The 21,688-nt window shown below is 43.3% G+C and overlaps 1 protein-coding gene across 1 annotated transcript in view; it reads left to right on the forward strand.

Moving 5' to 3' along the window:
• Positions 1-615: 615 nt before the first annotated feature.
• Positions 616-21,688, forward strand: part of SH3RF2 (SH3 domain containing ring finger 2) — a 124,074-nt gene continuing 103,001 nt past the window's right edge. Inside the window, exon 1 of the mRNA XM_056859238.1 lies at positions 616-996. Coding sequence (XP_056715216.1) covers positions 616-996 — 381 coding nt within the window. The remainder of the gene's footprint in view (positions 997-21,688) is intronic.

Here is a 21,688-nt window from a genome sequence, read left to right on the forward strand (position 1 = left end):
TACCGGCCTATTTAAAGAAAAGGAGATAAGAAAGTGTTTGGTCATGTGTTTTGCCAGAACACCTTCTTTCTCTGTCTCTTTACTGCTTTCACAATCCTCTTTTGTTATTACATTAAGTTAAAATGGGCTGTTGCAATAGAAATCTCTTTCTGCAGAGCATGTAAAAAGAATGTATCGCACTGCTGTAATTACTTTGCTTTGAATGGAATTAATGAGGTCTTCTTGTTATGATCAATATTTATCTGTGCCAGTGTATGTGGAACTTTTCTCCAGACATAAGTTGGCCATCAACGATAATTCTGCCTCCTGGTATTTATTCACAAGTCACTCGTGCCAAACTTTGATGATGAAAGGGAAAAGACTACAAACTGGCTTGTGAGGCATTGTTTTGAAATGTAGGTGGCATTTATTTGATAAAACTGAAGTAGCTGGCATCTGTGATTTTGTTCCCACCCCCCTCTTTTTCTTTTCTGCCCACAGGATGGTGGTTTTCTGATATGAAAATTGCAATCGTCCTTTAGGAGTTTCTGAAAAACTCTTTTGTTCTGGGAAACATCATGTGGAGTTGTCTGGCTGTAGCTGAGTCTTGAGCTTTTTCCCACTGGGGGGAGAAAAATGGGAGACTTGGCTTTATTCGATTTGTTACAGTGTCCTGTGTGCTTGGAGAAGCTGGACGTCTCGGCCAAGGTGCTCCCATGCCAACACACCTTCTGCAAGCCTTGCCTACAGAGAATCTTGAAATCGCACAAGGAGCTGAGATGTCCCGAATGCCGGACCTTGGTGCTCTGCAGCATAGAGGAGCTTCCAGCCAACTTGCTTGTAATACGCTTGCTGGACGGCATCCGATTTGGACCAAGCGTGATGAAGTTTGGCTCGCTCCAAAGATCTGGAGTTCTCAGCTCTCCTGCCTCTGTCAGGAGAGTCAGGGGAGATCCAAGAGGTTTGCAACTCAATCAGTACAGGCTGACTTCACTTCCCAGGATGCCTATGGAAGGGGTAAGGAATGCAATTTTTCTAACTTTAATAGCGGGTCACTTCTAGGCCATGTTTTAACTACAGAAGTTTAACAAATTTGGTTAATTACAGAGGTGGCTGCTTTCTTCCCAGGCTGCCCGGCAATCTTAACTGGATTTATGCAGTAGCTCTCTTAAAACTAGAAGGTATTCCAGCTGGAACAATTTCAAGCTAAGAATCTAGCTCATGAGTTTTCAGGGGGTTGCCGTCTCCAACTGAGCCTGAAATTGTGCCGAGACTTTTCAAGTGATATTGTAGTACTTCTATTTCCAGTCCTAGATTAAATCAGGAAATGGAGAATTTATACAAGTGGGAGAGCAAAACTACTTTCACACCTGTCAGGTACTGAGGAAGGTTTGATTGCCGTAGAAACTTTTTTTTTTTTTTTTAAGCAATGCTTTGTCCTGTGCCATTACAGCTTGGGGGGGAGTTGTCCCTTATAAGACTAAAATCAAGTTATTTAATCCTGTAAAGACACGTGGCTGGGACTGAATGTGGGTATAAAGTAGGTCAGCTGTGTCCTAGATTCCTTCTGCTTGTCATTCCGGTCCTCCTGTTCTCAAGTGCCTTTCACAAAAAGCTCAACATGAGCTTTTTCCCTGTGTTTGACTTCATGCTAGTGTGAGGGCACAAAGTTTGTACACTGAGGTGCTTAGCAAAGACAGGGGCAGTGAAAAAGCACTGGTGGGACATATGCGCATTTTAACAGTCTTGTTATAATCCTGTAAATTCATTCTCCTTAGGGAAACATGTACATCTAACAGCCCTGCTTCATTTTTTCCCCTTAATAAATGACCAGTTATCTATTAAGACTGGTGTGACAGTTTAAATGAGAGTTACGGTTAAGGGACATTCAACTCTTTTTAAATTATGACTCCCACAATAAGATTAGATATCCCGTTGATGTTGAATTCTGTGGGACATCATATTGAATTTTACATCACCAGGGTAACTGTTCGGATAATCCCTGAAGAGGCAGTGTGACCGGTAGTTAGAGTTAGGCCCTCAGGAGAGTCGGGTTCAGATCCCTGCTTTCCATGAATGATCATGACCTTGGACCAATCTTTCTCTTTCTTTGAGCTTAACCTACCTCACAGGGTTCTTGTGAGGATAGAGTATGGAAGAACCAAGTATGCCACCTTGAGTTCATTGGAGGAATGGTATGAGAAAAAAACGTTTTAAAAATCAAACCTATTGAATCTGGGCAAGTTACAGTAGGTGTAAACAATCAAAACTCTGTCCCCCATACCTGTTGAACTCAAAGTTATCTGTAACCTAGATCATGCAGCATAGCCACCCATTAGATCTAGTTTCATCAACCTTATCATCATCATTGCGAAGTTATCTGCAGTATTCTTTGCGTAATACCAGCACTACTTATTCATGAAGGATGGAATCTACCACATGGTACTCTGGCATAAGCCCCAAAAAGTGAAAAATAGTTTTTGGAGGGTTTCTAACAGATGGGCAGAAAATAAGATTCCATACTGATGTCCCTCCATCATGAGTTATTTTTAACATCTAAATATTTAGAGCTGTTCACATCTTCTAGCAAATGAAATTCTTCATTGCAAGTCAGTTTTGAGGTTACTCATACCAGCAATGCTTTGTGTGGGTGTATCCAATGGAACCCATAGCTTGCAACGTGATTACCATGTAACAGTTGGCCTCAAGGGAAAAATATGACTTGCAAACTGCAATGGAAATGTCAAAAATGCCAAAGTTCAGAGAAAGGTGCATGATTTAACTAGAAGTAAAACCACAAATATATTTGGCTTCATACATCTTGCAAGCCAGGAGTGCAAATGGAATTGTTTCTAATCCCAGTCACTCAAGGTCTCATTTGACCTGGTGAATCTGAAGAAAAAAGGTCACAGGAATCTTTTCATATGGTACCCTCCAAAAGCCTCCATGTTAAATGCTAACAAAGTGTGCTACTGCTTTTTATGGGATGGGTGGGTAACTGACAACTGTCTGATAACCTGGCTCCACCCCCAGAATCTTCAGGTGATTCCCAACCCATAGTTGACAACCCTGGGGTTTTTGTAAATGCTGGAGCATCTAAAGATGTTGCTTCTGGTTTTTACTGGAAGTGATGTTGGGATGCCAATCCCTGACCCCAGATTTCTCCTGGGGGCTGCTGGCTGCCCCCTGGCAACCCTACTTTATCTCAGCTCAAAACTGGGCCTAATGTATATGTACCAAATCCATAGGGTTGCCGGCTCCAGATTGGGAAACTCCTGGAGATTTGGAAATGGAGGGTGGGATTTGTGGAGGGCAGGGACCTCAACAGAGTGTAGTGACATACAGTCCACCCTTCAAACCAGCCATTTTCTCTAGGGGAACTGATTTCTGTAGTATGGAAATCAGTTGTAATTATGGGAGATCTCTAGGACCCACCTGGAGATTGGCACCCTGCATTGCTATAGGGTTGCCCAGTTCTTGAAATTAAGTCTTTAATCTAGAATGAGTCCTCTTCCTTAATTAATTCTGTGTGAACAACATCCAAATGTTTGGATTTTCTAATAAGGCCATTCCAGTAATGAAGACTACACCCTATATAAAATATTTCAAAGTCTCTCTCAGGTTAGTGCAGCCTTTGAGTGGATTTTAAGCCACATCAAAGATAATTAAAGCCATTAAAGGTTTTATATATTCCACTGAAAACAAGCCTTGCAAAATATCTGCCTTGGCTCCCCGGGGTGATTTTAAGTACTCATAATTGTAGAATATATTAGAACTTCTGAAATAATTTCTCTTCCCCCTCTCATATGGCTTTGATAATATCCTTGTCTTGAAACTACTATATTATAGAATAGTTTAAAAAATAAGGAAATCATCTTCTGTGAGAAAAAAGATAATTTAAAGCATTCTGATGTCTGACATGGTGTTTTTCATTTTAATCTTGTTAAGAATGACCCAGTGGCAACAGTACTGTAATATGCTTTATTAGGCCCAACAAAACTGTTGCCATGAGTAAGTTCCCTAGCAGTGTTTTTCAGGATAGATGCTCCATTTAAAAGGGGAGGAAGAGAGGAAAAGATGCCTTAGGTAGGAGTTGCCAATAGGACTGAGGAAAAAACATCCTGTTTCTTTAACAGAGGCTTAATGGGTGGAAATAGACAGTAGAAGTTTTTCATGGCATGGGGGTGAATAACATTACCTGGAAAATAACATCCCATTATGTCTTTATTAAAAATACCAGTCCTACCCCCTCCCCCAGCAGCTGATAACACTAGTTTCAGGGCATGATGTAACAGCAGTTTGTAATACTCTCAAATGAAAGCATTATTCAGCTTCTGTTAGATTAGTGTGCATGTTGAGAACAGATTTCAATTGTACCAAGAATTACTGGGATAGAAATAAGCAATAACAGTTACCTGTTTGAAATTACCAAAACCAGCAGTAGTCTGGAGGACCTGCCTTCATTGATGTGGGTTTTCCAGAAGAACTGAATTAGAAAATGTTCCAGTTCCCTAAATCTGATTTAGCATGTTTATTTTTACTTGCCTCTGATAAACAGCGTTTTAAAAGTACCCCATGTTAATATTAGGTCCCTATAGCAACAAATACTTGAGCTGAAATATTTGATTAGGGAACAATCAAGTGTGCTATAAAAATTATGTTCAAAGCTCTGCATGTAGTTTTATTGGAATTGTATTTGTAAAAATGTAAACACAATATAGTATGTAATTCCTCTACATTGTTTGCATTTTAAGGAAAACAAACTAAGGTACTGTTGACACTCCAATTTTAGCATACCCAAAGAATTGTACATGAGATGCCATGGTTGTAGTTGCTGGAGACCAAGCCTTATGAGGAATGGCTGAGGGAGTTGGGAATGTTTAGTTTGGAGAAGATGAGGTTGAGGGGGGACATAGAATCATAGAATCATAGAGTTGGAAGGGACCACAAGGGTCATTTAGTCCAGCCCCCTGCACAATGCAGGAAATTCACAAGTACATCCCCCCACACCCCCAGTGACCACTACTCCATGCCCAGAAGATGGCAAAGATGCCCTCCCTCTCATCATCTCCCTAAGGTCATAGAATCAGCATTGCTGACAGATGGCCATCTAGCCTCTGCTTAAAAACCTCCAGGGAAGGAGAGCTTATCACCTCCCGAGGAAGCCGGTTCAACTGAGGAACTGCTCTAACCTTTCCTCATAGGACTTGGTCTCCAGACCCCTCACCATCTTTGTTGCCCTCCTCTGGACACATTCCATCTTGTCTACATCCTTCTTAAATTGTGGTGCCCAAAACTGAACTCAATACTCTAGGTGAGGTCTAACCAGAGCAAAGCAATACCATCACTTCGCGTGATCTGGACACTATACTTCTGTTGATGAAACCCAAGATCACATTTGCCTTTTTAGCTACCGCATCACACTGCTGACTCATGTTCAGTGTTTGGTCTACTAAGACCCCAAGATTCTTTTCGCACACACTACTGCTAAGACAAGTCTCCCCCTCCTATAATTATGCATTTGATTTTTCCTACCCAAATGCAGAACTTTACATTTATCCCTGTTGAAATGCATTTTATTGGTTTTAACCCAATTCTCCAGCCTGTCAAGATCATCCTGTATCCTGGCTTTGTCTTTTACTGTATTTGCTACCCCTCCCAAACTGTATTCGCTACCCCTCCCAATTTAGTATCATCTGCAAATTTAATAAGCATCCCCTCTATTCCTTCATCCAAATCATTTATAAAGATATTGAACAACACAGGGCCCAGGACAGATTCCTGAGGCACTCCACTAGTCACTCCTCTCCAAGTGGATGAGGAACCGTTAACAAGCACTCTTTGGGTGCAATCTGTCAACCAATTACAGATCCACCTAACAGTAACAGGATCTCAATCACATTTTCCCAATATGTCAACAAGAATATTATGCGGAACCTTATAAAAAGCCTTACTGAAATCTAGATAAACTATGTCTACTGCATTGCCCTGATCCAACAAGGTAGTAACTTTGTCAAAAAAGGAGATAAGATTAGTCTGATATGACTTGTTCTTGAGAAACCCATGCTGGCTCTTAGTAATCAGATCCATCCTTTCTAAATGCTCAAGGACTGACTGTTCGATGATTTGTTCAAAAACTGTTCCTGGTATAGAAGTCAAACTGATGGGTCGGTAGTTACATGATTGCTCTCTTTAAGTATTTGAAGGGTTTTCACTTAGAGGAGGGCAGGGAGCTGTTCCTGTTGGCAGCAGAGGGTAGGTCTCTCAATAATGGGTTTAAATTGCGGGCAGAAAGGTACCAGCTGGAAATTAAAACATTTTACAGTAAGTGTTGTTAGACATGGAATCAGCTACCTAGGGAGGTGGTGAGCTCCCCCTCACTGGCAGCCTTTAAGCAGAGGCTGGACAAGCACTTGTCAGGGATGCTCTAGGCTGATCCTGCATTAAGCAGGGGGTTGGACTAGATGGCCTGCATGGCCCCTTCCAACTCTATGATTCTATTATTCTCCACTCAATGAAATTTACTGGCCTTCCATGGAGGTCACTGAGAAACCTTGGAAACATCACTAGCATTATTATTTTAGTTTTGTATCAGACTGGTGATTACAACTTCCTTTTGCACCATGTGTGAGGAGACCAGTAAATAAGAACTCTAGCCTTGGTCAATCAGGTGAATTCATAACTTTGTGTTTTTTTAAAAAAAAAATTGGATGATTAGTTGAACACCACATCCCTGCCCAGTTACAAATTAATGAAACATACATGTATTAACTCGTTCAATTCCTAGAGATAATCACCTGAAAAAAATATTAATTACAACTTTGAAACTGCCCGGCTTGCCTAGTACTGCACTGACATCTATTCATTGCTGTATATAAAACAGTGACTTTTTAGAAATGGAAAATCTTCCATGGAAAAATAAAGCACCAGAAAATTTTCTGCCCTACGTCTCTTTCTGCCTCTAGAGCTAATCAGAACAGATGGAAGAAAGCAAGAGTAAAAAAAGGTAGCTCTGTCAATATGACTCAGTAGATCGTTTCTGTAAACATTTCTCAAAAATAACTGTTAAGCACGTGAGACAATACAATCTAGTCTAAGGAGACCTGTTGTGTTCTTTGCCTTTGCTGAACTTTTCAGTGTCATACTTTTACAAGTTTGACAAGAAAAAAAATTACAAGTAACTCTTTGTTCAAGTTTCCCTTTGTGTTTTCTATGCTTGCCTGGCTATATACCTGTAAAAAGGCAGTTCCGCCTACAACCATCTCAGCATCCACCATTCCATCTCCTCACAAGTTAGATTTGAAGCATATGTCTTTTGGCTTCAGGCAGACTCATGCATTCCAGCATGCGGTAAACAGCTTCTTCCTGGATCTCAGCAAGCTGCTTATTTTCAGGCTAGATTTGCAACAACAGTTCTGTAATCCACCAGAAGAAGAAAATTGACCTCTCCATAGGTAAGCAAGACAAGGTTGATAGGCATTCAATTCACACTTTCATTGATTTCTCCCAAGGCAGTTCTCTAAAGGGAACTGATGTCACCCCAGTTTTATTTACATTGGAAATACTGTTTAGGGGTGTGCAAAAAAAATGTATTTTTCAGATTCAAGTGTACTGGACCCGAAAAATATTGGTATTCCCAATCTTCCTTAATTCCAATACCAATATGGTATTCAGATTCAGGGTTTTTCGGGTTTCTGAATTTTTCAGGTCCATTATTCCCTATGGGGAAACATTGCAGGAACAGATTCAATTCTATGGGCCCCTGAACAGGGTGCCCCCAGCCATCCTCAATTATTTCCTATGAGAGGGGAACCCTCCAAGCTGCTTCCAGGGCAAAACCATGCCAGCAAGCAGAAATCACTGGTCAAATGTCTCCCATGGAAGAACCAAAACAAGTCCAATAGAACCATTGCAGAACCCAGTAATCCCAGTACAACCACAAGCCAATGTGTTAAAACAAACAGAACCAAAATCAAACCAGAGAATCTCTGCAGTGGAAACTCCAGGTGGGAGGCACTTCTGCAAGACCAGCAGAACCACTGGCAACGTGCAGAAGCCCAGCAGAACCCAGGGCCACTGTGGCAGTGCAAGCCCAACCAAATCATTGTAAAAAAAGAGAATCTCTGCAGTGGATACTGAAGGGGGGGCAGTTTTGCAAACCCAACAGAACAAAAGGCAATGTACAGAGTGCCTAGCAGAACCCACAGTCACTGTAGCAGTGCAAGCTCAACAGGACTAATGTCAAACTAGAGACTCTCTGCAGTGAAAACTCAAGTTGGGGGGGGGCACTTCTGCAAGCCCAGCAGAACAAATGGCAATGTACAGAATGCCCAGTAGAACCCAGGAGTGCAAGCTCAACAGGATATGATAACCATCTTCAAGTACTTGAAGGGCGGTCATATAGAAGATGGTGCCGAGTTGCTTTCTCTTGCCCCAGAAGGTCAGACCAGAACCAACAGGTTGAAATTAAATCAAAAGAGTTTCCACCTAGACATTAGGAAACATTTTCTAACAGTTAGAGTGGTTCCTCAGTGGAACAGGCTTCCTCAGGAGGCGGTAAGCTCTCCTTCCTGGGAGGTTTTTAAGCAGAGGCTAGATGGCCATCTGTCAGCAAAGCTGCTTCTATGACCTTAGGCAGTTCATGAGAGGGAGGGCATCTTGGCCATCTTATGGGCATGGAGTAGGGGACACTGGGAGTGTGGGGGGAGGTAGTTGTGAATTTCCTGCATTGTGCAGGGGGTTGGACTAGATGACCCTGGTGGTCTCTTCCAACTCTATGATTCAATGATATTTTAATCAGAAATAGAGACTTCTGCAGGTGGAAATATTTCTCCAGGCTGCTGGTATGATTATTCACGTTTCCCTTGTTTGGTTCCATTGTTTCCCCAGCCGTTACTGGTTGCTTCACCTCCATTTTTCCCCCCTAAACTGTTCATTCTTTCTTTTGCCTGGATTAGTCATATCAGGGATCTCAGCCAATCAGGAATCACATAGTGAATGAAATGATGTCCTGAAGCTACACAGACAAGTTATTTACAGCCTAATAAAGCTATTACTTGGATTGTGTCTGAAGCTATGTAGCCAATCGTATGCTGTTAGGAGATAGTGCCCTAGAGTCAAATGAATGCAATTAAGAAAGAGGGCAGTATAAATGAATATTTATTTATTTATTGGGGGGAGACATATCCTGTACATTCCAGAGTCTGCCTGCTGTTAGTTTGATAGCTAACAGCATAAACAAATAAAAAACAATAAAAATACTTCAATACTTAGAGAGCCAAGGTGGTGCAGTGGTTAGAACGTCAAACTAGGACCTGGGAGATGCATGTTCAAATCCCTACTCTGCCATGGAAGCTTGATGGGTGACCTTGGGCAGTCAGCCTAACCTAAGCTATTTCTTAGGGTTGTTGAGAGGATAAAATGGAGGAGAGGAGAATGATGCAAGCCATATTGCGTCCCCATAGAGGAGAAAGGCCAGGGTATGGATAAAGTCAATACAAAATAAGCAACCTAGAACAGCAATGAAACCTATCAGTTTCAAAAAAAAAAAAAAAACCAGTAAAACCATTAGTATAAAATCAATATTAAAGCAGGGAAAGAAAAGGGTAAAAAGGTCAACAGACTGAGTGGACAAGAACTCTTTGGCCTGGTGTCTAAAAGCCATTGATGGAGGTGCCAGGTGAGCTTTGAGGGGAATGGCATTTTATGGGTGGGGCTACCAGGAGTAGAGCCCCGTGGCGCAGAGTGATAAACTGCAGTACTGCAGTCAAAAGCTCTGCTCACAACCTGAGTTCAATCCCAACAGAACTCCAAAGAAAAACTTGCATCGTTTTTAGGAATGCTCTATGACATCCTTAGTATTCTAGGTGTTAATCCCAGAAGAATAGCTGCGTTAGCGTTTTGTAACACTTTAAATGTTTTCTAGTCCACTAAAGCTGATGCTGGAATAAAATGTTGTTAGTCTTTAAAGTGTCATAAACCTCCTGTCTTTTTTGCAGTATAAATAGGCAGAAGTGTTAGAGGCTGAAACTTTTCTTGGATACAAGACAAAATGCAGGGTGTCCGTTAAAATGTTTTAGGGCTAGAGATTCCACATATATTCCTCTTTCTAAAGGCATGGGTAATTACTGATAGCTAATACCATCAGTTGCCCTGGCCTGGATGGCCCAGGCTAGCCTGATCTCATTAGATCTCAGAAGCTAAGCACGGTCAGCCCTGGTTAGTATTTGGATGGGAGACCACCAAGGAAGACCAGGGTTGCTGTGCAGAGGAAGGCACTGGCAAACCACCTCTGTTAGTCTCTTGCCATGAAAACCCCAAAAGGGGTTGCCATAAGCTGGCTGCAACTTGAAGGCACTTTACACACACAATACCATCAGCTATTGTTTATTTGCTTTTAGCCCACCTTTCTTGCTGAGACGCAGGCAAATTACACAGTGTAAAAAAAAAAAAATTGAAACAGTTTTTTTAAATATCAAACATGATATGTCATAAACGCAGCAAATGAAATTATAAAAGTAGACAACAATGCAGCTGAGAAAACTATAATACATACAATAAACATTGGAACTGACTACAGTCCTGTTCCCTTTTTAAAAGCACCCTCATGAACCATTCCATTATACTACAGCCTTTATTTCCTTTATAAAAATATCCTCCCGAACATTTGCGTTGTATAGAATCTGCGGACTGCAAGAAGTATGGGATTCTTCCTGACTTCCCCAGGCAGGCCATTCCACAAGGAGTCTGCCACTACAGAGAATGCACATATAGAGAATGCAGTTAACCATCTGACCTGTTCACATTAGAGGAAATAAATGGGGGACTTGCAAGGACTTGGTAAACATGTTGCTTTTATCATATTTCTTAAAGACTGCCTTGATAGGGTTGCCAGGTCCCTCTTTGCCACCGGCAGGAGGTTTTTGAGGCAGAGTGTGAGGAGGGCAGGGTTTGGGGAGGGGAGGGACTTCAGTGCCATAGAGTCCAATTGCCAAAGCAGCCATTTTCTCCAGGTGAACTGATCTCTATCAGCTGGAGATCAGTTGTAATAGCAGGAGATCTCCAGCTAGTACCTGGAGGTTGTGGTAAGAAGGCATGCAGTGGTAAGAAGACATTTTGCATGCAGTGATGGTATTATACAGGTGGTGAAACGCAAGGGCTGACGAAGCCGTGACTTAGCGAAAATGCTATTTAATTCTGGAAGAAGAGTTTCCCGCCTGCGTTGCACTTATCTTCTCAGATTGTTTTGCTAGCCAATGAATATTTCTTCGAACAGCAAGTTATTCATTTCCGAGAGAAGGACTTACCTGTTTTGATATTGACCTAGATATGGATTTAGTGCAGTTGTATTGCAGTGTTCTATAAGATCCTTTGCTGCCTGTCTTATGTTTTGTCGTTCTTGCGCACGAGCATGTTTGTATCAGTGTCATTTTATACAGTTAGATAGTTAGGTTGTTTATAATATTCCACTATTGTTTTGGTGTATGACCTCAAATTTTGTATAAGGTGTTCATAAACATTTATGTGTATAAACTCTAAGAATGTGTGTGGTTGTTTTTTCATTTGGAGCTTCAGTGCTGTTTTCTTGCCTTCTCACCACAGCCTACCTTACGGGTGGAGATTTATAGCAGTACCTGGAGGTTGGCAACTCTACTATGAGAATATACAAGTAGGGGACCTGCGAGACTCATGGGGGAGATCCCATATCCCCCCCCCGCCCTGGTCACTGAGTCTGGCACAGTTCCAGGCCCCACCACCCACCTCTGAGGCCAGCTGCAGCGGTGGCAGTGTTTGGGAGCCGTTCCACTCCCAGAGTGGCTCCTGGCATCCACCGCCATGGCTGGGCCCCGAGCAGCTCCTGGCTCTGGTTCAGATGTCAGCTTTGCCTTGAAGTCTATAACAGTGCGATCTTAAGAAGACATGTGGACTTAAAAGGGTGTAACTCTGCTAGGATTGTGCTGTAAATGATCTAAGGAAAACCATTTTCTCTCAGACATGATTCACAATATGGGAATGAGCCTTGGGGATTGGCAGGTTCACATGATTCCTCCTCATCTTCTTGAGGGTTATCTAGAAACAAATAAGTTCTGCTTTTGTAGCAAACTGCAGTTTGATGTTAAGTCTGACCCACAAAAAAGAAGTGTTCTCCAGGGTTTCTAAGAGAGGAACGCTAGGGGAATGACACGCGAGGGTCGGTGATTGCTTTCAGCAGACTTGTTGTGCTGTTCCATCTCAACCAGGATTCTAAACCATGGTTTTTAATCCCAGTTGGGAAGGCAGTGCTTGGTGTCTGGATGTAAAAATGAACTATAGTATTTTTGCAGAAGCGGAAATGGTTTATTTCTGAGCCCCACACAGGCTCAGTGGTAGAGCCTCTGCTTGGCATGCAGAAGGTCCCAGGTTCAATCCCCAGCATCTCCAGTTAAAGGGACTAGGCAAGTAGGTGATGTGAAAGACCTCTACCTGAGACCCTGGAGAGCCACTGCTGGTCTAAGTAAACAATACTGGCTCTGATGGACCAAGGGTCTGATTCAGTATAAGGCAGTTTCGTGTGTAGCTGGGGGGAAGCGAGGAGGGCAGCCACCCACTCCTCCTGTAGGAGAGGCAGTTCTGCTACCCTCTCTGCATGCCACAGGGATAGCAGCTGCCCTCCTCCCCCACCCCCAGTTATGGCCCTGGCCCCACACAAGGGAGGAGGCAAGTACACAAGTCTCGGATTTTTCGTTTTGTGGAACCATCCATAGATTCATCCTACTCTACCTTTCTGCAGTGTGAGGATAACACTAACCTGTTTTGACAAGGATGCTGTAAAATTACTCAGATAATGCATATGAAGCACTTCATATAATGCTTTGTGTTCAAACAATGATGATGAAGGAAAGAGTGTGAAATTTTGCTGCCTCTTGAAAAATAAAGACGCTCAGCAAGGTTAGCCATGATTTGTATTAGGATGGGCAACCTTCAAGGAATCCCAGGGTCGTGACATGGAAGCAGGCAATGGCAAACCATCTCTGAATGCCTCTTGCCTTGAAAACCCTACGGGGTCGTCATAAGTCAGCTGTGATTTTGATGGCACAAAAAAGGAAAAAGAACGGAGTTAAACTTTTAATAGATGTGCAGTCACTTTTAAATGAAACACAAAGATTCTTTAATAATGTACAGTGTGCTGCTGGATTGTCAGGACAAGAAGAAGTTTGGCACTCACAAAAAAAATCAGGGCAATCATCAAGTGAACAGGGAAAAAAATCTTTAGATCTCTTAAGCATAGGCAAAGAAACAAGACTTTGCTTTTTAACAGTCTCTTCAAAAATTCCCCCTCCCTCCTATACGCAAGTAAATTGCAGGGAGTACCATTTATCTAGCCGAGATGAATCAAGGGTTTGGAAAGAGCAGAACACGAGGGATTTTAAATAATTTAAAAGCTGATGCTTTAGACCATTAAATCCATTCTTTTGACGTGCGCTATATATGAACATTTTTAGGTAGGACAGTCTTGAGTCAGAGAAAAGGGGGGAAGTACAGCTGCTGTTGCAGACTGAGTTTGTAGTCTGCTTTTATTGGTGTTTATACAGACTTCCCTGCTTCGGAAGTGGCTTGGGGAATATACCAGAATTAATTTCTATTCTACCTTTCTCAAGGAGCTGTTTGGGGCTGTTACAAGCGTTATTATTATATAGGTCAAGAAACATTGGCCCAAACTGGGTCAGTCCGAAAGAGAAACCTCAGTGCTACACTCTCAAAAGGATCACAAAAGTCTCTCAACATTTAAATAATCATTCTTAAAGCAGACGACGGATGGACTCTCAGTACAGGAACAGTATTCTTCTCATAGTACAGATAGCTCATGAGGCAGATAGCTCATCCTACTGTGATAAAAATATATTCAACTCCAACATTACCGCCTTCACACTAATCCCTATTATATATAGTGACTATGTTGTAATCCTTTCTTCTCTTTTCTCTACTTTCTTCTTTCTCCTCTCTCCCAAAGCCTCTCCCAGCTCCCTTTTTTTGAAGGCACAGATGGGATTTGCCTATGTTCCCCCAAAATTAGCCTCAACAAGCTTTTGTAGATCACCTGTGTTGGCGCACAGTTCTGCACGCCGCCAACTTTTGCACACAAAAAGGAGCAACAGACTATTGTTTACATCAGCCCTGTACAACCCGCAATCCCCAAGCTATGCATAGGAGTGCTGCCATATTGTGTGGCCTGCCAGGAGCTTGATAAACCGTCTGTTTTCTGTAGCTTATCCAACTAAAGTCACAATAAAAAGAGCTGTATCGAGAATCCGCTGAGCCGCGTGCAGCTTGGGAGCCGCAGGTGGTAATTCATTTCTTTCTCTCGGTATGAAATAATGGCAAATAAACAAAACCTAGCACCTTATAGAGATAAGCAAACCTTTCTCTTCTCAGTCTAGAAAAGGGGCTCCAATTATGAGCTTGAATGGAGAACACTTGGAGTGTGAGGGGCTCTCTATCTCATGAGAGTTAAATTATTTAAAAAATAATTCTTAAAGTGGACGACTGCAGGGCTCTCGGTGCATGAACAGAATTCTTCCCCTAGTACAGCTCTTTGCAGTGTAAAAAGAGCTTCTGCGCTTGTGCAGAATGCATTATGAGCTATGCTCACTCTCATATTCCAAGCTGGGCAATTACATGTTTTGGTGACATCAGTAGCGTTTTAACAGTTGCATTTTCATCCTCTGAAAAATCCTTTGACCATATAATCAAACACCAGATCCTTGCTACGCTAGGATTACTGCTCAAGGAAGCAAGCCATCAGCTGTGATGTGTGGCGCTAAGCCCCCTGTGTGTTTGGATAAGAGCAGGGACGCATCGGGTTGCCAAGTGTACAGATGTGGCACAGATTAACAATCATTAGCAAGCACCCAGAAGCCACTTGGAGAAGAGTGCTCCCTGCCGCCGCCGCCCTTCGGTTGCTATCATGTAAGCCTAGTTCTCGCTGAGTTGATAAGCCTGTAGGTAGACGGTACCTCTTCCGCCTGAAGCAGGTGCACACGACAAAATACTTGTCTATGCAAAAAAGAAATTGTCTGCACATAGAAAACGAAGCATGACATGGAGAAGATAAGGCTAGTCTAGAATGCCACTTCCTGACATCTGTCTTGTATGTAGAAGGAAGATTATTTGTCCATAGGAGTCCCCAATTGTGCTTTGAAATGATACAGTCCAAATACAGTAACTAGACAAAATACCGAAATATCCATGGTTGGATTTTAGCAGCATTTTTAAAGGCGTGTTGTAGCCATGAAAGGCCTTTATTTGGACTGGGATCATGTAGCGAAGAGAAAATAGGTTCAACAGCCAGGAGGGAGCACTTTTGATTGGCAATACAGTGCTGGGATGGAAGTAGGGTTGCCAGCCTCCAGGTTGCGGTTGAGTGTCTTCCTCTATTACATCTGAACTCTAGGCAACAGAGCTCAGTTCACCTGGAGAAAATGACCTCTTTGGAAGGTGGACTGTATGGAATTATCCCCTCTCCAAACCCTGCCTTCCTCAGTCTCTACCCCCAAAATCTCCAGGTATTTCCCAACCTGGAGCTGCTAACCTTAGATGGAAGAGTTAAACCCTTTCCCCCTTCCCATGCTTTATCCTTCATTCAAATTAGGGCCTGCACAGTTGCTATTTGCCATTAAAACACTGAAATTGTCCTGTCACAGATCTCTATGTTTCATCTCGATGGGCCCTCTCTGAGAACCAGGCTATTCATGTTACATTTTTTTAACTGCAAGGTGTTCTAGTCTTCTGGACACCTGGACATAGCTCTGGAAAGGTGGGTAAGGTGCTGCTGGGAGATAGTTAGGGTTGCCAGATCCCTTTTTGCCACTGGTGGGAGGTTTTTGGGGCAGAGTTTGGGGGGAAGGACTTCAATGCCATAGAGTCCAATTGCCAAAGTGGGCATTTTCTCCGGGTGAACTGATCTCTATCAGCTGGAGATCAGTTGTAATAGCAGGAGATCTCCAGCTAGTACCTGGAGGTTCTAACAACAAGAAATAACACCTATGCTGTTCTCAGTAGTTGCCCATTTCCTGCATGTTCAACATTTCCTGGCTGTGACTTCACATCTCATTGTGAAGAGGAACATCTATTTCATATTCTTCGCCCAGGACAACTTGAAAAATATGACTCCGATGGACTTGACTGAGTATATATAGAAAACTTTGATGGACTTTTTTGCACAGACTGTTGTTTGATTGTTTATATGTCTTTCACTGGTGTCATCTGATAGTTGATTGTTAGTTCTTAGTTCACCTCTCCTGTTTGAAGGTGGTATATGTAGTATAAATAGTGTTTTGAATAACTGATTTGTGCAGTACCTGGAGGTTGGCAACCTAGAGACAGTAGCAGCCTGCCTGTTCTGATCAAGCATTTCATATATGCTCTTCTGAATGTGAAAGAATCCCAGAAGGAATCTTGGCTTAGGGCCCTGTGGTGCTCAGCAGCCCTGCAGCCAGGAACAACCTGTGAGCTCTGTCTCCCTCCTCCTCCACCCTGTGCAAATCTTCTTTCCCTCTCCTGATCAGTGATAACTGTAGTTTACTAAGCTGTCTGAATCATCACAGTCAAGTTACTACTCATCATAACTTGTACTCAGTCCAGAGACAGAGACAACCTGATATCCTGGTGAGCCACCCTGGGAACATAAACTTTCCATTTCTGGTGTGAGAAAACACTGGGATAGCTAGCAGTAACTAGGGTAGCCCTGATCACAATAAACCACGGTTGCCAGTAACTAAGAAAGACCAGAGGAAGATTATGGTCATTTATGCAGGGGAGTTTTACCTGGGGTTCAATGCTCGCTAGACCCACACTTTTCTGTTGCGAATCCAAAAATTGCTATGCGCCAGCAAAGTCACCAAGCTCAAATCCAGAAGCATTTGTGTCCCCACCCCTTGAAATGCTTCTTTGTAATTGGCTGTAGCACTTACTGTGAAAAAAACGTCATCCCTCCTCCCCCCTAGCTCCTCTGTCCCGTGCTTTGGCTTATGCATGGAGATTAAGACAATTTCATTCAGGCTGATCTCAGGAGAGATCGAAGAATTGGGTTTTAACAAGAATGGGAAGACCCGGGATTTGCAAGGGCTGGGTGCGAGGTCATCTCTGAGGGATGGAAAACTCATGCATAACTCCAAGGAACAACTGAGTCAGTCTGGGGGTGAACATCAGTGAAAGTACTCATGCATAAAGGACCTACATGAGCCAAGGAAGAAGGGCATGAGCCAAGGTGCCCTAGCAGGCTGTTGGGAGGCTGGACCATGTCCCAAATTCCCACCACACACCCCACCAAAATTCATTTTCAGCAGAAGTAATTGCTAACTAGCAGCGTAGGTCCTAATAATAATAGAATTTAATCATGATATTCCAGGGATGAGTGGCTTGCTAAAAGGACAACAACTGTCCATCACAGACACAGACCCCTCCCTAGCAACTTTCAAAATGCCAGGTAGCCTCTTCCTCCCTTTTATAGCTGCCATCTCTGGTTTGGGAAATGCCTGGAGATTTGGGAAGGGTGACGGGCGGCTGGGGGCGGTGGAGTTTGGGAAGAGGAGGGAGTTCAGTAGGGATGTAATGCCACCCTTCAAAGATTCCATTTGCTCCAGAAAACCAATCTCTGTCGTCTGGAGATCCGTTGTAATTCTGGGATCTGTTGTAATTCTGGGAGAATTCCAGGCCCCACCTGGAGGCTAGCAACAGTTCCTTCTAAAAAAAAAAAAAAAGTGAATGCCGCTGCTGATGCCTGTCCCTATCACAGGCAGGATGCTGCTGCAGTCATCTTGTTTGTGGGCTTCGTAGAGGCACCTGGTTGGCCACTGTGTGAACAGTCTGCTGGACTTGATGGGCCATGATCTGATCCAACATGGCTTCTTTATGTTCTTATGTTCTCTTTGTGAGAGTGATAAAGTTGCAGCCACTGCATAATACTGCACAACAAATCCCTCCATTTCACCTCCAGCCAACTCAATTCTGATGGTTTTGCCAGCTGGTGAAAACGATTCACTTCTAGCAGGCCCTGTGCGTTTAGTAGGGTTGCCAGGTCCTTCTTTGCCACCAGCGGGAGGTTTTTGGAGCGGAGCCTGAGCGGGCAGAGTTTGGGGAGGGGAGGGACTACAATGCCACAGAGTCCAATTGCCAAAGCAACCATTTGCTCCAGGTGAACTGATCTCTATCGGCTGGAGATCAGTTGTAATCACAGGAGATCTCCAGCTAGTTCCTGGAAGTTGGCAACCCCAATGTTTAGAGGTCAAACATCTAGCTTCTGGCTGCTACTACCAATGACTGATTTTTAACATTGCTGGTCCTAGTGTGCTTCTATGCTGGTTTTATGTATTCTTTTTATTCATTTTGGGGCGGGAGGCATTATGTTGTTTTTTAATCTCGGTTGTGCGCCACCCTGGATATATAATTGCTTCAAACAAATGAAAGTTGTTATTACTGTACCTGGGAACAATGTAGAGCTGTTCAGAGGAAGATAATATAAGGAGAAGGTAATTAAATTGGCATGCTTGGCGAATACTTCTAAGCGATCTACCCAGCCTGGAGCAAAAGCAGCAGCACCAGCAACTGGAAAGAGTGGGGCCACCAGTCCTGGATTGGTCCCCTCAGGAGAGCTAGAATAAATTCCAGTTCCCCCTCCTTTCTCACTTGACTGATGAGGATACAGGGCTAGCAATCAATGCAAGTCCCCTTTTAGCCATTATTAGCTTTCCAGTATTCTCTGTTCTAATGGCTGCAGAGGACTGATGGGAAATGGCACACCCAATACACACTTTCTCACATGATTGCCAAGATACATTAGTGACAAGAATCATGCATCCAAGCTGACAAATATTTTACTTTGCTACAGGATTAACGCTGTTGGTTTGCTCTGTCAATACGCATCCTAATACTGCTTTTTCTCCCCCTAATCCCTCCGCAACCCATTTTAGCATGTTACTGCTGTGTACTGCAATTAGAAAGCAATTTACAGAAATGGGGAAAGCTTGACAACTAGAGCATTGAAAAAGTAGCTTGCCGAGCGGCATCTCAAGCCGGAGTTGGTGGCAAATTTTAATCTAAGCTTAGAAAACATTCCATCTTCCGCTTATAAACTGGTCTAAATCATTTTGTTCAGCTGGAAGAAATGGACCCAGATTAAATAAAGTGGTACAAATTGCAACAAAACACTGCGGTGAGCAAGGCTGTTGTCAGGGTTTATTTTTGCATTTGGAAGTTAAAGGCGCAGGAAACGAGTTAGGGTTGCTCAGAGATCTCCTGGCTTTACAACTGATTTCCAGACTACAGAATTCAGTTCCCCTTGAGAAAATGGCCACTTTGGAGGGTGGACTATATGGCATTTATAACCCACTGAGGTCCCTCCCCTCCCTCCCCAGGCTCCACCTACACATATCCATGAATTTCCAGAGTTTGTAACCCTAGGTGAAGTGGATCAAATATGGGGAAAGGGCCAAAAACATATCCTTGTAAATGAGGGGGGAAAGTTCCCTTCAAGAGTAGGAATACGAAAGCAAGTCAGATTCCAAAAGCATATACCATCATTTTGTTCATTTTACATGTTTTGGTTTGATCTGTATATAATACAGTTTGAAGGTTTGAGTGGATGATGGGGAGGATGGGATTGTCATGCAGTGACATTACTATGGGTGAAGACAAGCTGGAATGTGTCCAGAGGAGGGCAACAAAGATAGTGAGGGGTCTGGAGACCAAGTCCTATGAGGAAAGGTTGAAGGAGCTGGGGATGTTTAGCCTGAAGAGGAGAAGACTGAGAAGGGGATATGATAACCATCTTCAAGTACTTGAAGGGCTGTCATATAGAGGAGGGTGCCGACTTGTTTTCTGTTGCCACAGAAGGTTGGACCAGAACCAACGGGTTAAAATTAAATCAGAAGAGTTTCCATCTAGACACTAGGAAGAATTTTCTAACAGAGCGATTCCACAGTGGAACAGACTTTCTCGGGAGGTGGTAAGCTCTCCTCCCCTGGAAGTTTTTAAGCAGAGGCTAGATGGCCATATGTCAGCAATGCTGATTCTATGACTTTAGGCAGATGATGAGAGGTGGTCCCTTCCAACTTTGATTCTATGAAGTGACATCCCCATGATGCATGACACTCTAGATACCCCCCATCTTTATGGTAAAAGACTATAGAGACTAGGGAAATTCCTAGAGTATCACAGCCACAGCAGCCAGAAGTGACATTGCCATGGCCACAGCGTCACTCTCCCCTAGGGTTGCCAAGTGCCTGGTGGTGGTGGGTAAAATCCTGCCAATCCACCGGGCTGCCCGCCAACCAGCTGAGGGCCAGCGGGCACTGCATGCACATACACGCGCATGCAGCGCATGCGTCACTTTCGGGTATACCCGGAAGCAACGAGGACGCTCTGGCAACCTCGGCTTAAAAACTCTATGGAAACCATAGCGTTTTGGCCAAGATTGCTAGAGCATCCGCTTCGCTTCCGGGTAAACCAGGAAGTGACATAAGCGTGTCACACAGGATGAGCTTGTGTGCTGCAACAGGCGCATTGTGCACCTCGTCCGCGGCCTCACAGATCTCCCGCCGGTGGAGCTACGGGGCTGGCAAGCCTACTCCCACCCCCCATTTTCCTGCTGCAAGAGTGGGGAAGAGCCAATTGGTGGGAGGCTGCCTACAACCTGGTAAACCTAGGTATCTCAAACAGGTAACTCATGAGGTACCAGTAGCTCACCATCTGCTGCAGAGTAGCTTGTGCATTCCCTAGAAGACCCAGGAAAAGACCACAAAACAATTTGTTCTATGCTTTTTTTAAAAAAGTGTTTAATTCATATGATTTTTTAGTTTGTGCTGCTTAAGCTGATAGTTTCTTTTCTAGCGCACCTGTGTTCTGTATCTCTGTGTGTAAAGTGCCGTCAAGTCACAGCCAACTCATGGAGACCCCATAGGGTTTTCAAATCAAGTGATTAAGCAGCGGTGGTTTGCCATTGCCTTCCTCTGCAAAGTTTTCCTTGGTGGTCTCCCATCCTAGTACCGACCCTGCTTAGTTTCCAAGATCTGATGAGATTGGGGCACACTATAGCATTCCACATCACTGTTCTGTGTCTAGGACAAAATAAAACTCGGTAACATGCTAGGGGAGTGAAGTAGCTGCTTGGGGTATTTTTCATTATTCACTAGTTCTCATTAAAGAAAAGGTTGGTAACCCCTGGTTTACAATAAAGTTGGGGATGGGGAGATCTATAATTTGTCATGTACGCAGATAGCTTGTGGGTGGCCAAGCTTCCATAGCAGTGTGGAGATTTGAACCTGGTCTCCCAGATCCTAGTTTGACACTTTTAACCACTATACCGTGGGGCCAGGGTTAGACAGTTCACATAAAGGGCTTTCCATATAAAATGCTGTTCACACTGTTCCAATTTTTTAGCCTGAAATTGTCTGAGATCTGGAGTACAGTGAGAAAGGTACAAAGGGGAAAAAAACAGCTGGAAGCAAGACAGAAATATGCCCTCAGACATTGAAATTGGCTTCTTCCCCAGAATTGCAGTACCTGTCTGTACTGTAGAGTAGTGCAAAATAAAATCAAAATAGTAATTTGGGGAGCAGCTGCACATTAGTTATTTTGAGCTGGGTGCAGAAGCTTTTGTGCAAGTTTTTTTTTTCTTTCCAATAACAGAGACCAGCTTAAAGCAGCTCCCAGCCAAACTAGATGTAATAGTGAT

The sequence above is a fragment of the Euleptes europaea genome, chromosome 1 (genome assembly GCF_029931775.1).
Source record: "Euleptes europaea isolate rEulEur1 chromosome 1, rEulEur1.hap1, whole genome shotgun sequence".
NCBI lineage: Eukaryota > Metazoa > Chordata > Lepidosauria > Squamata > Sphaerodactylidae > Euleptes > Euleptes europaea.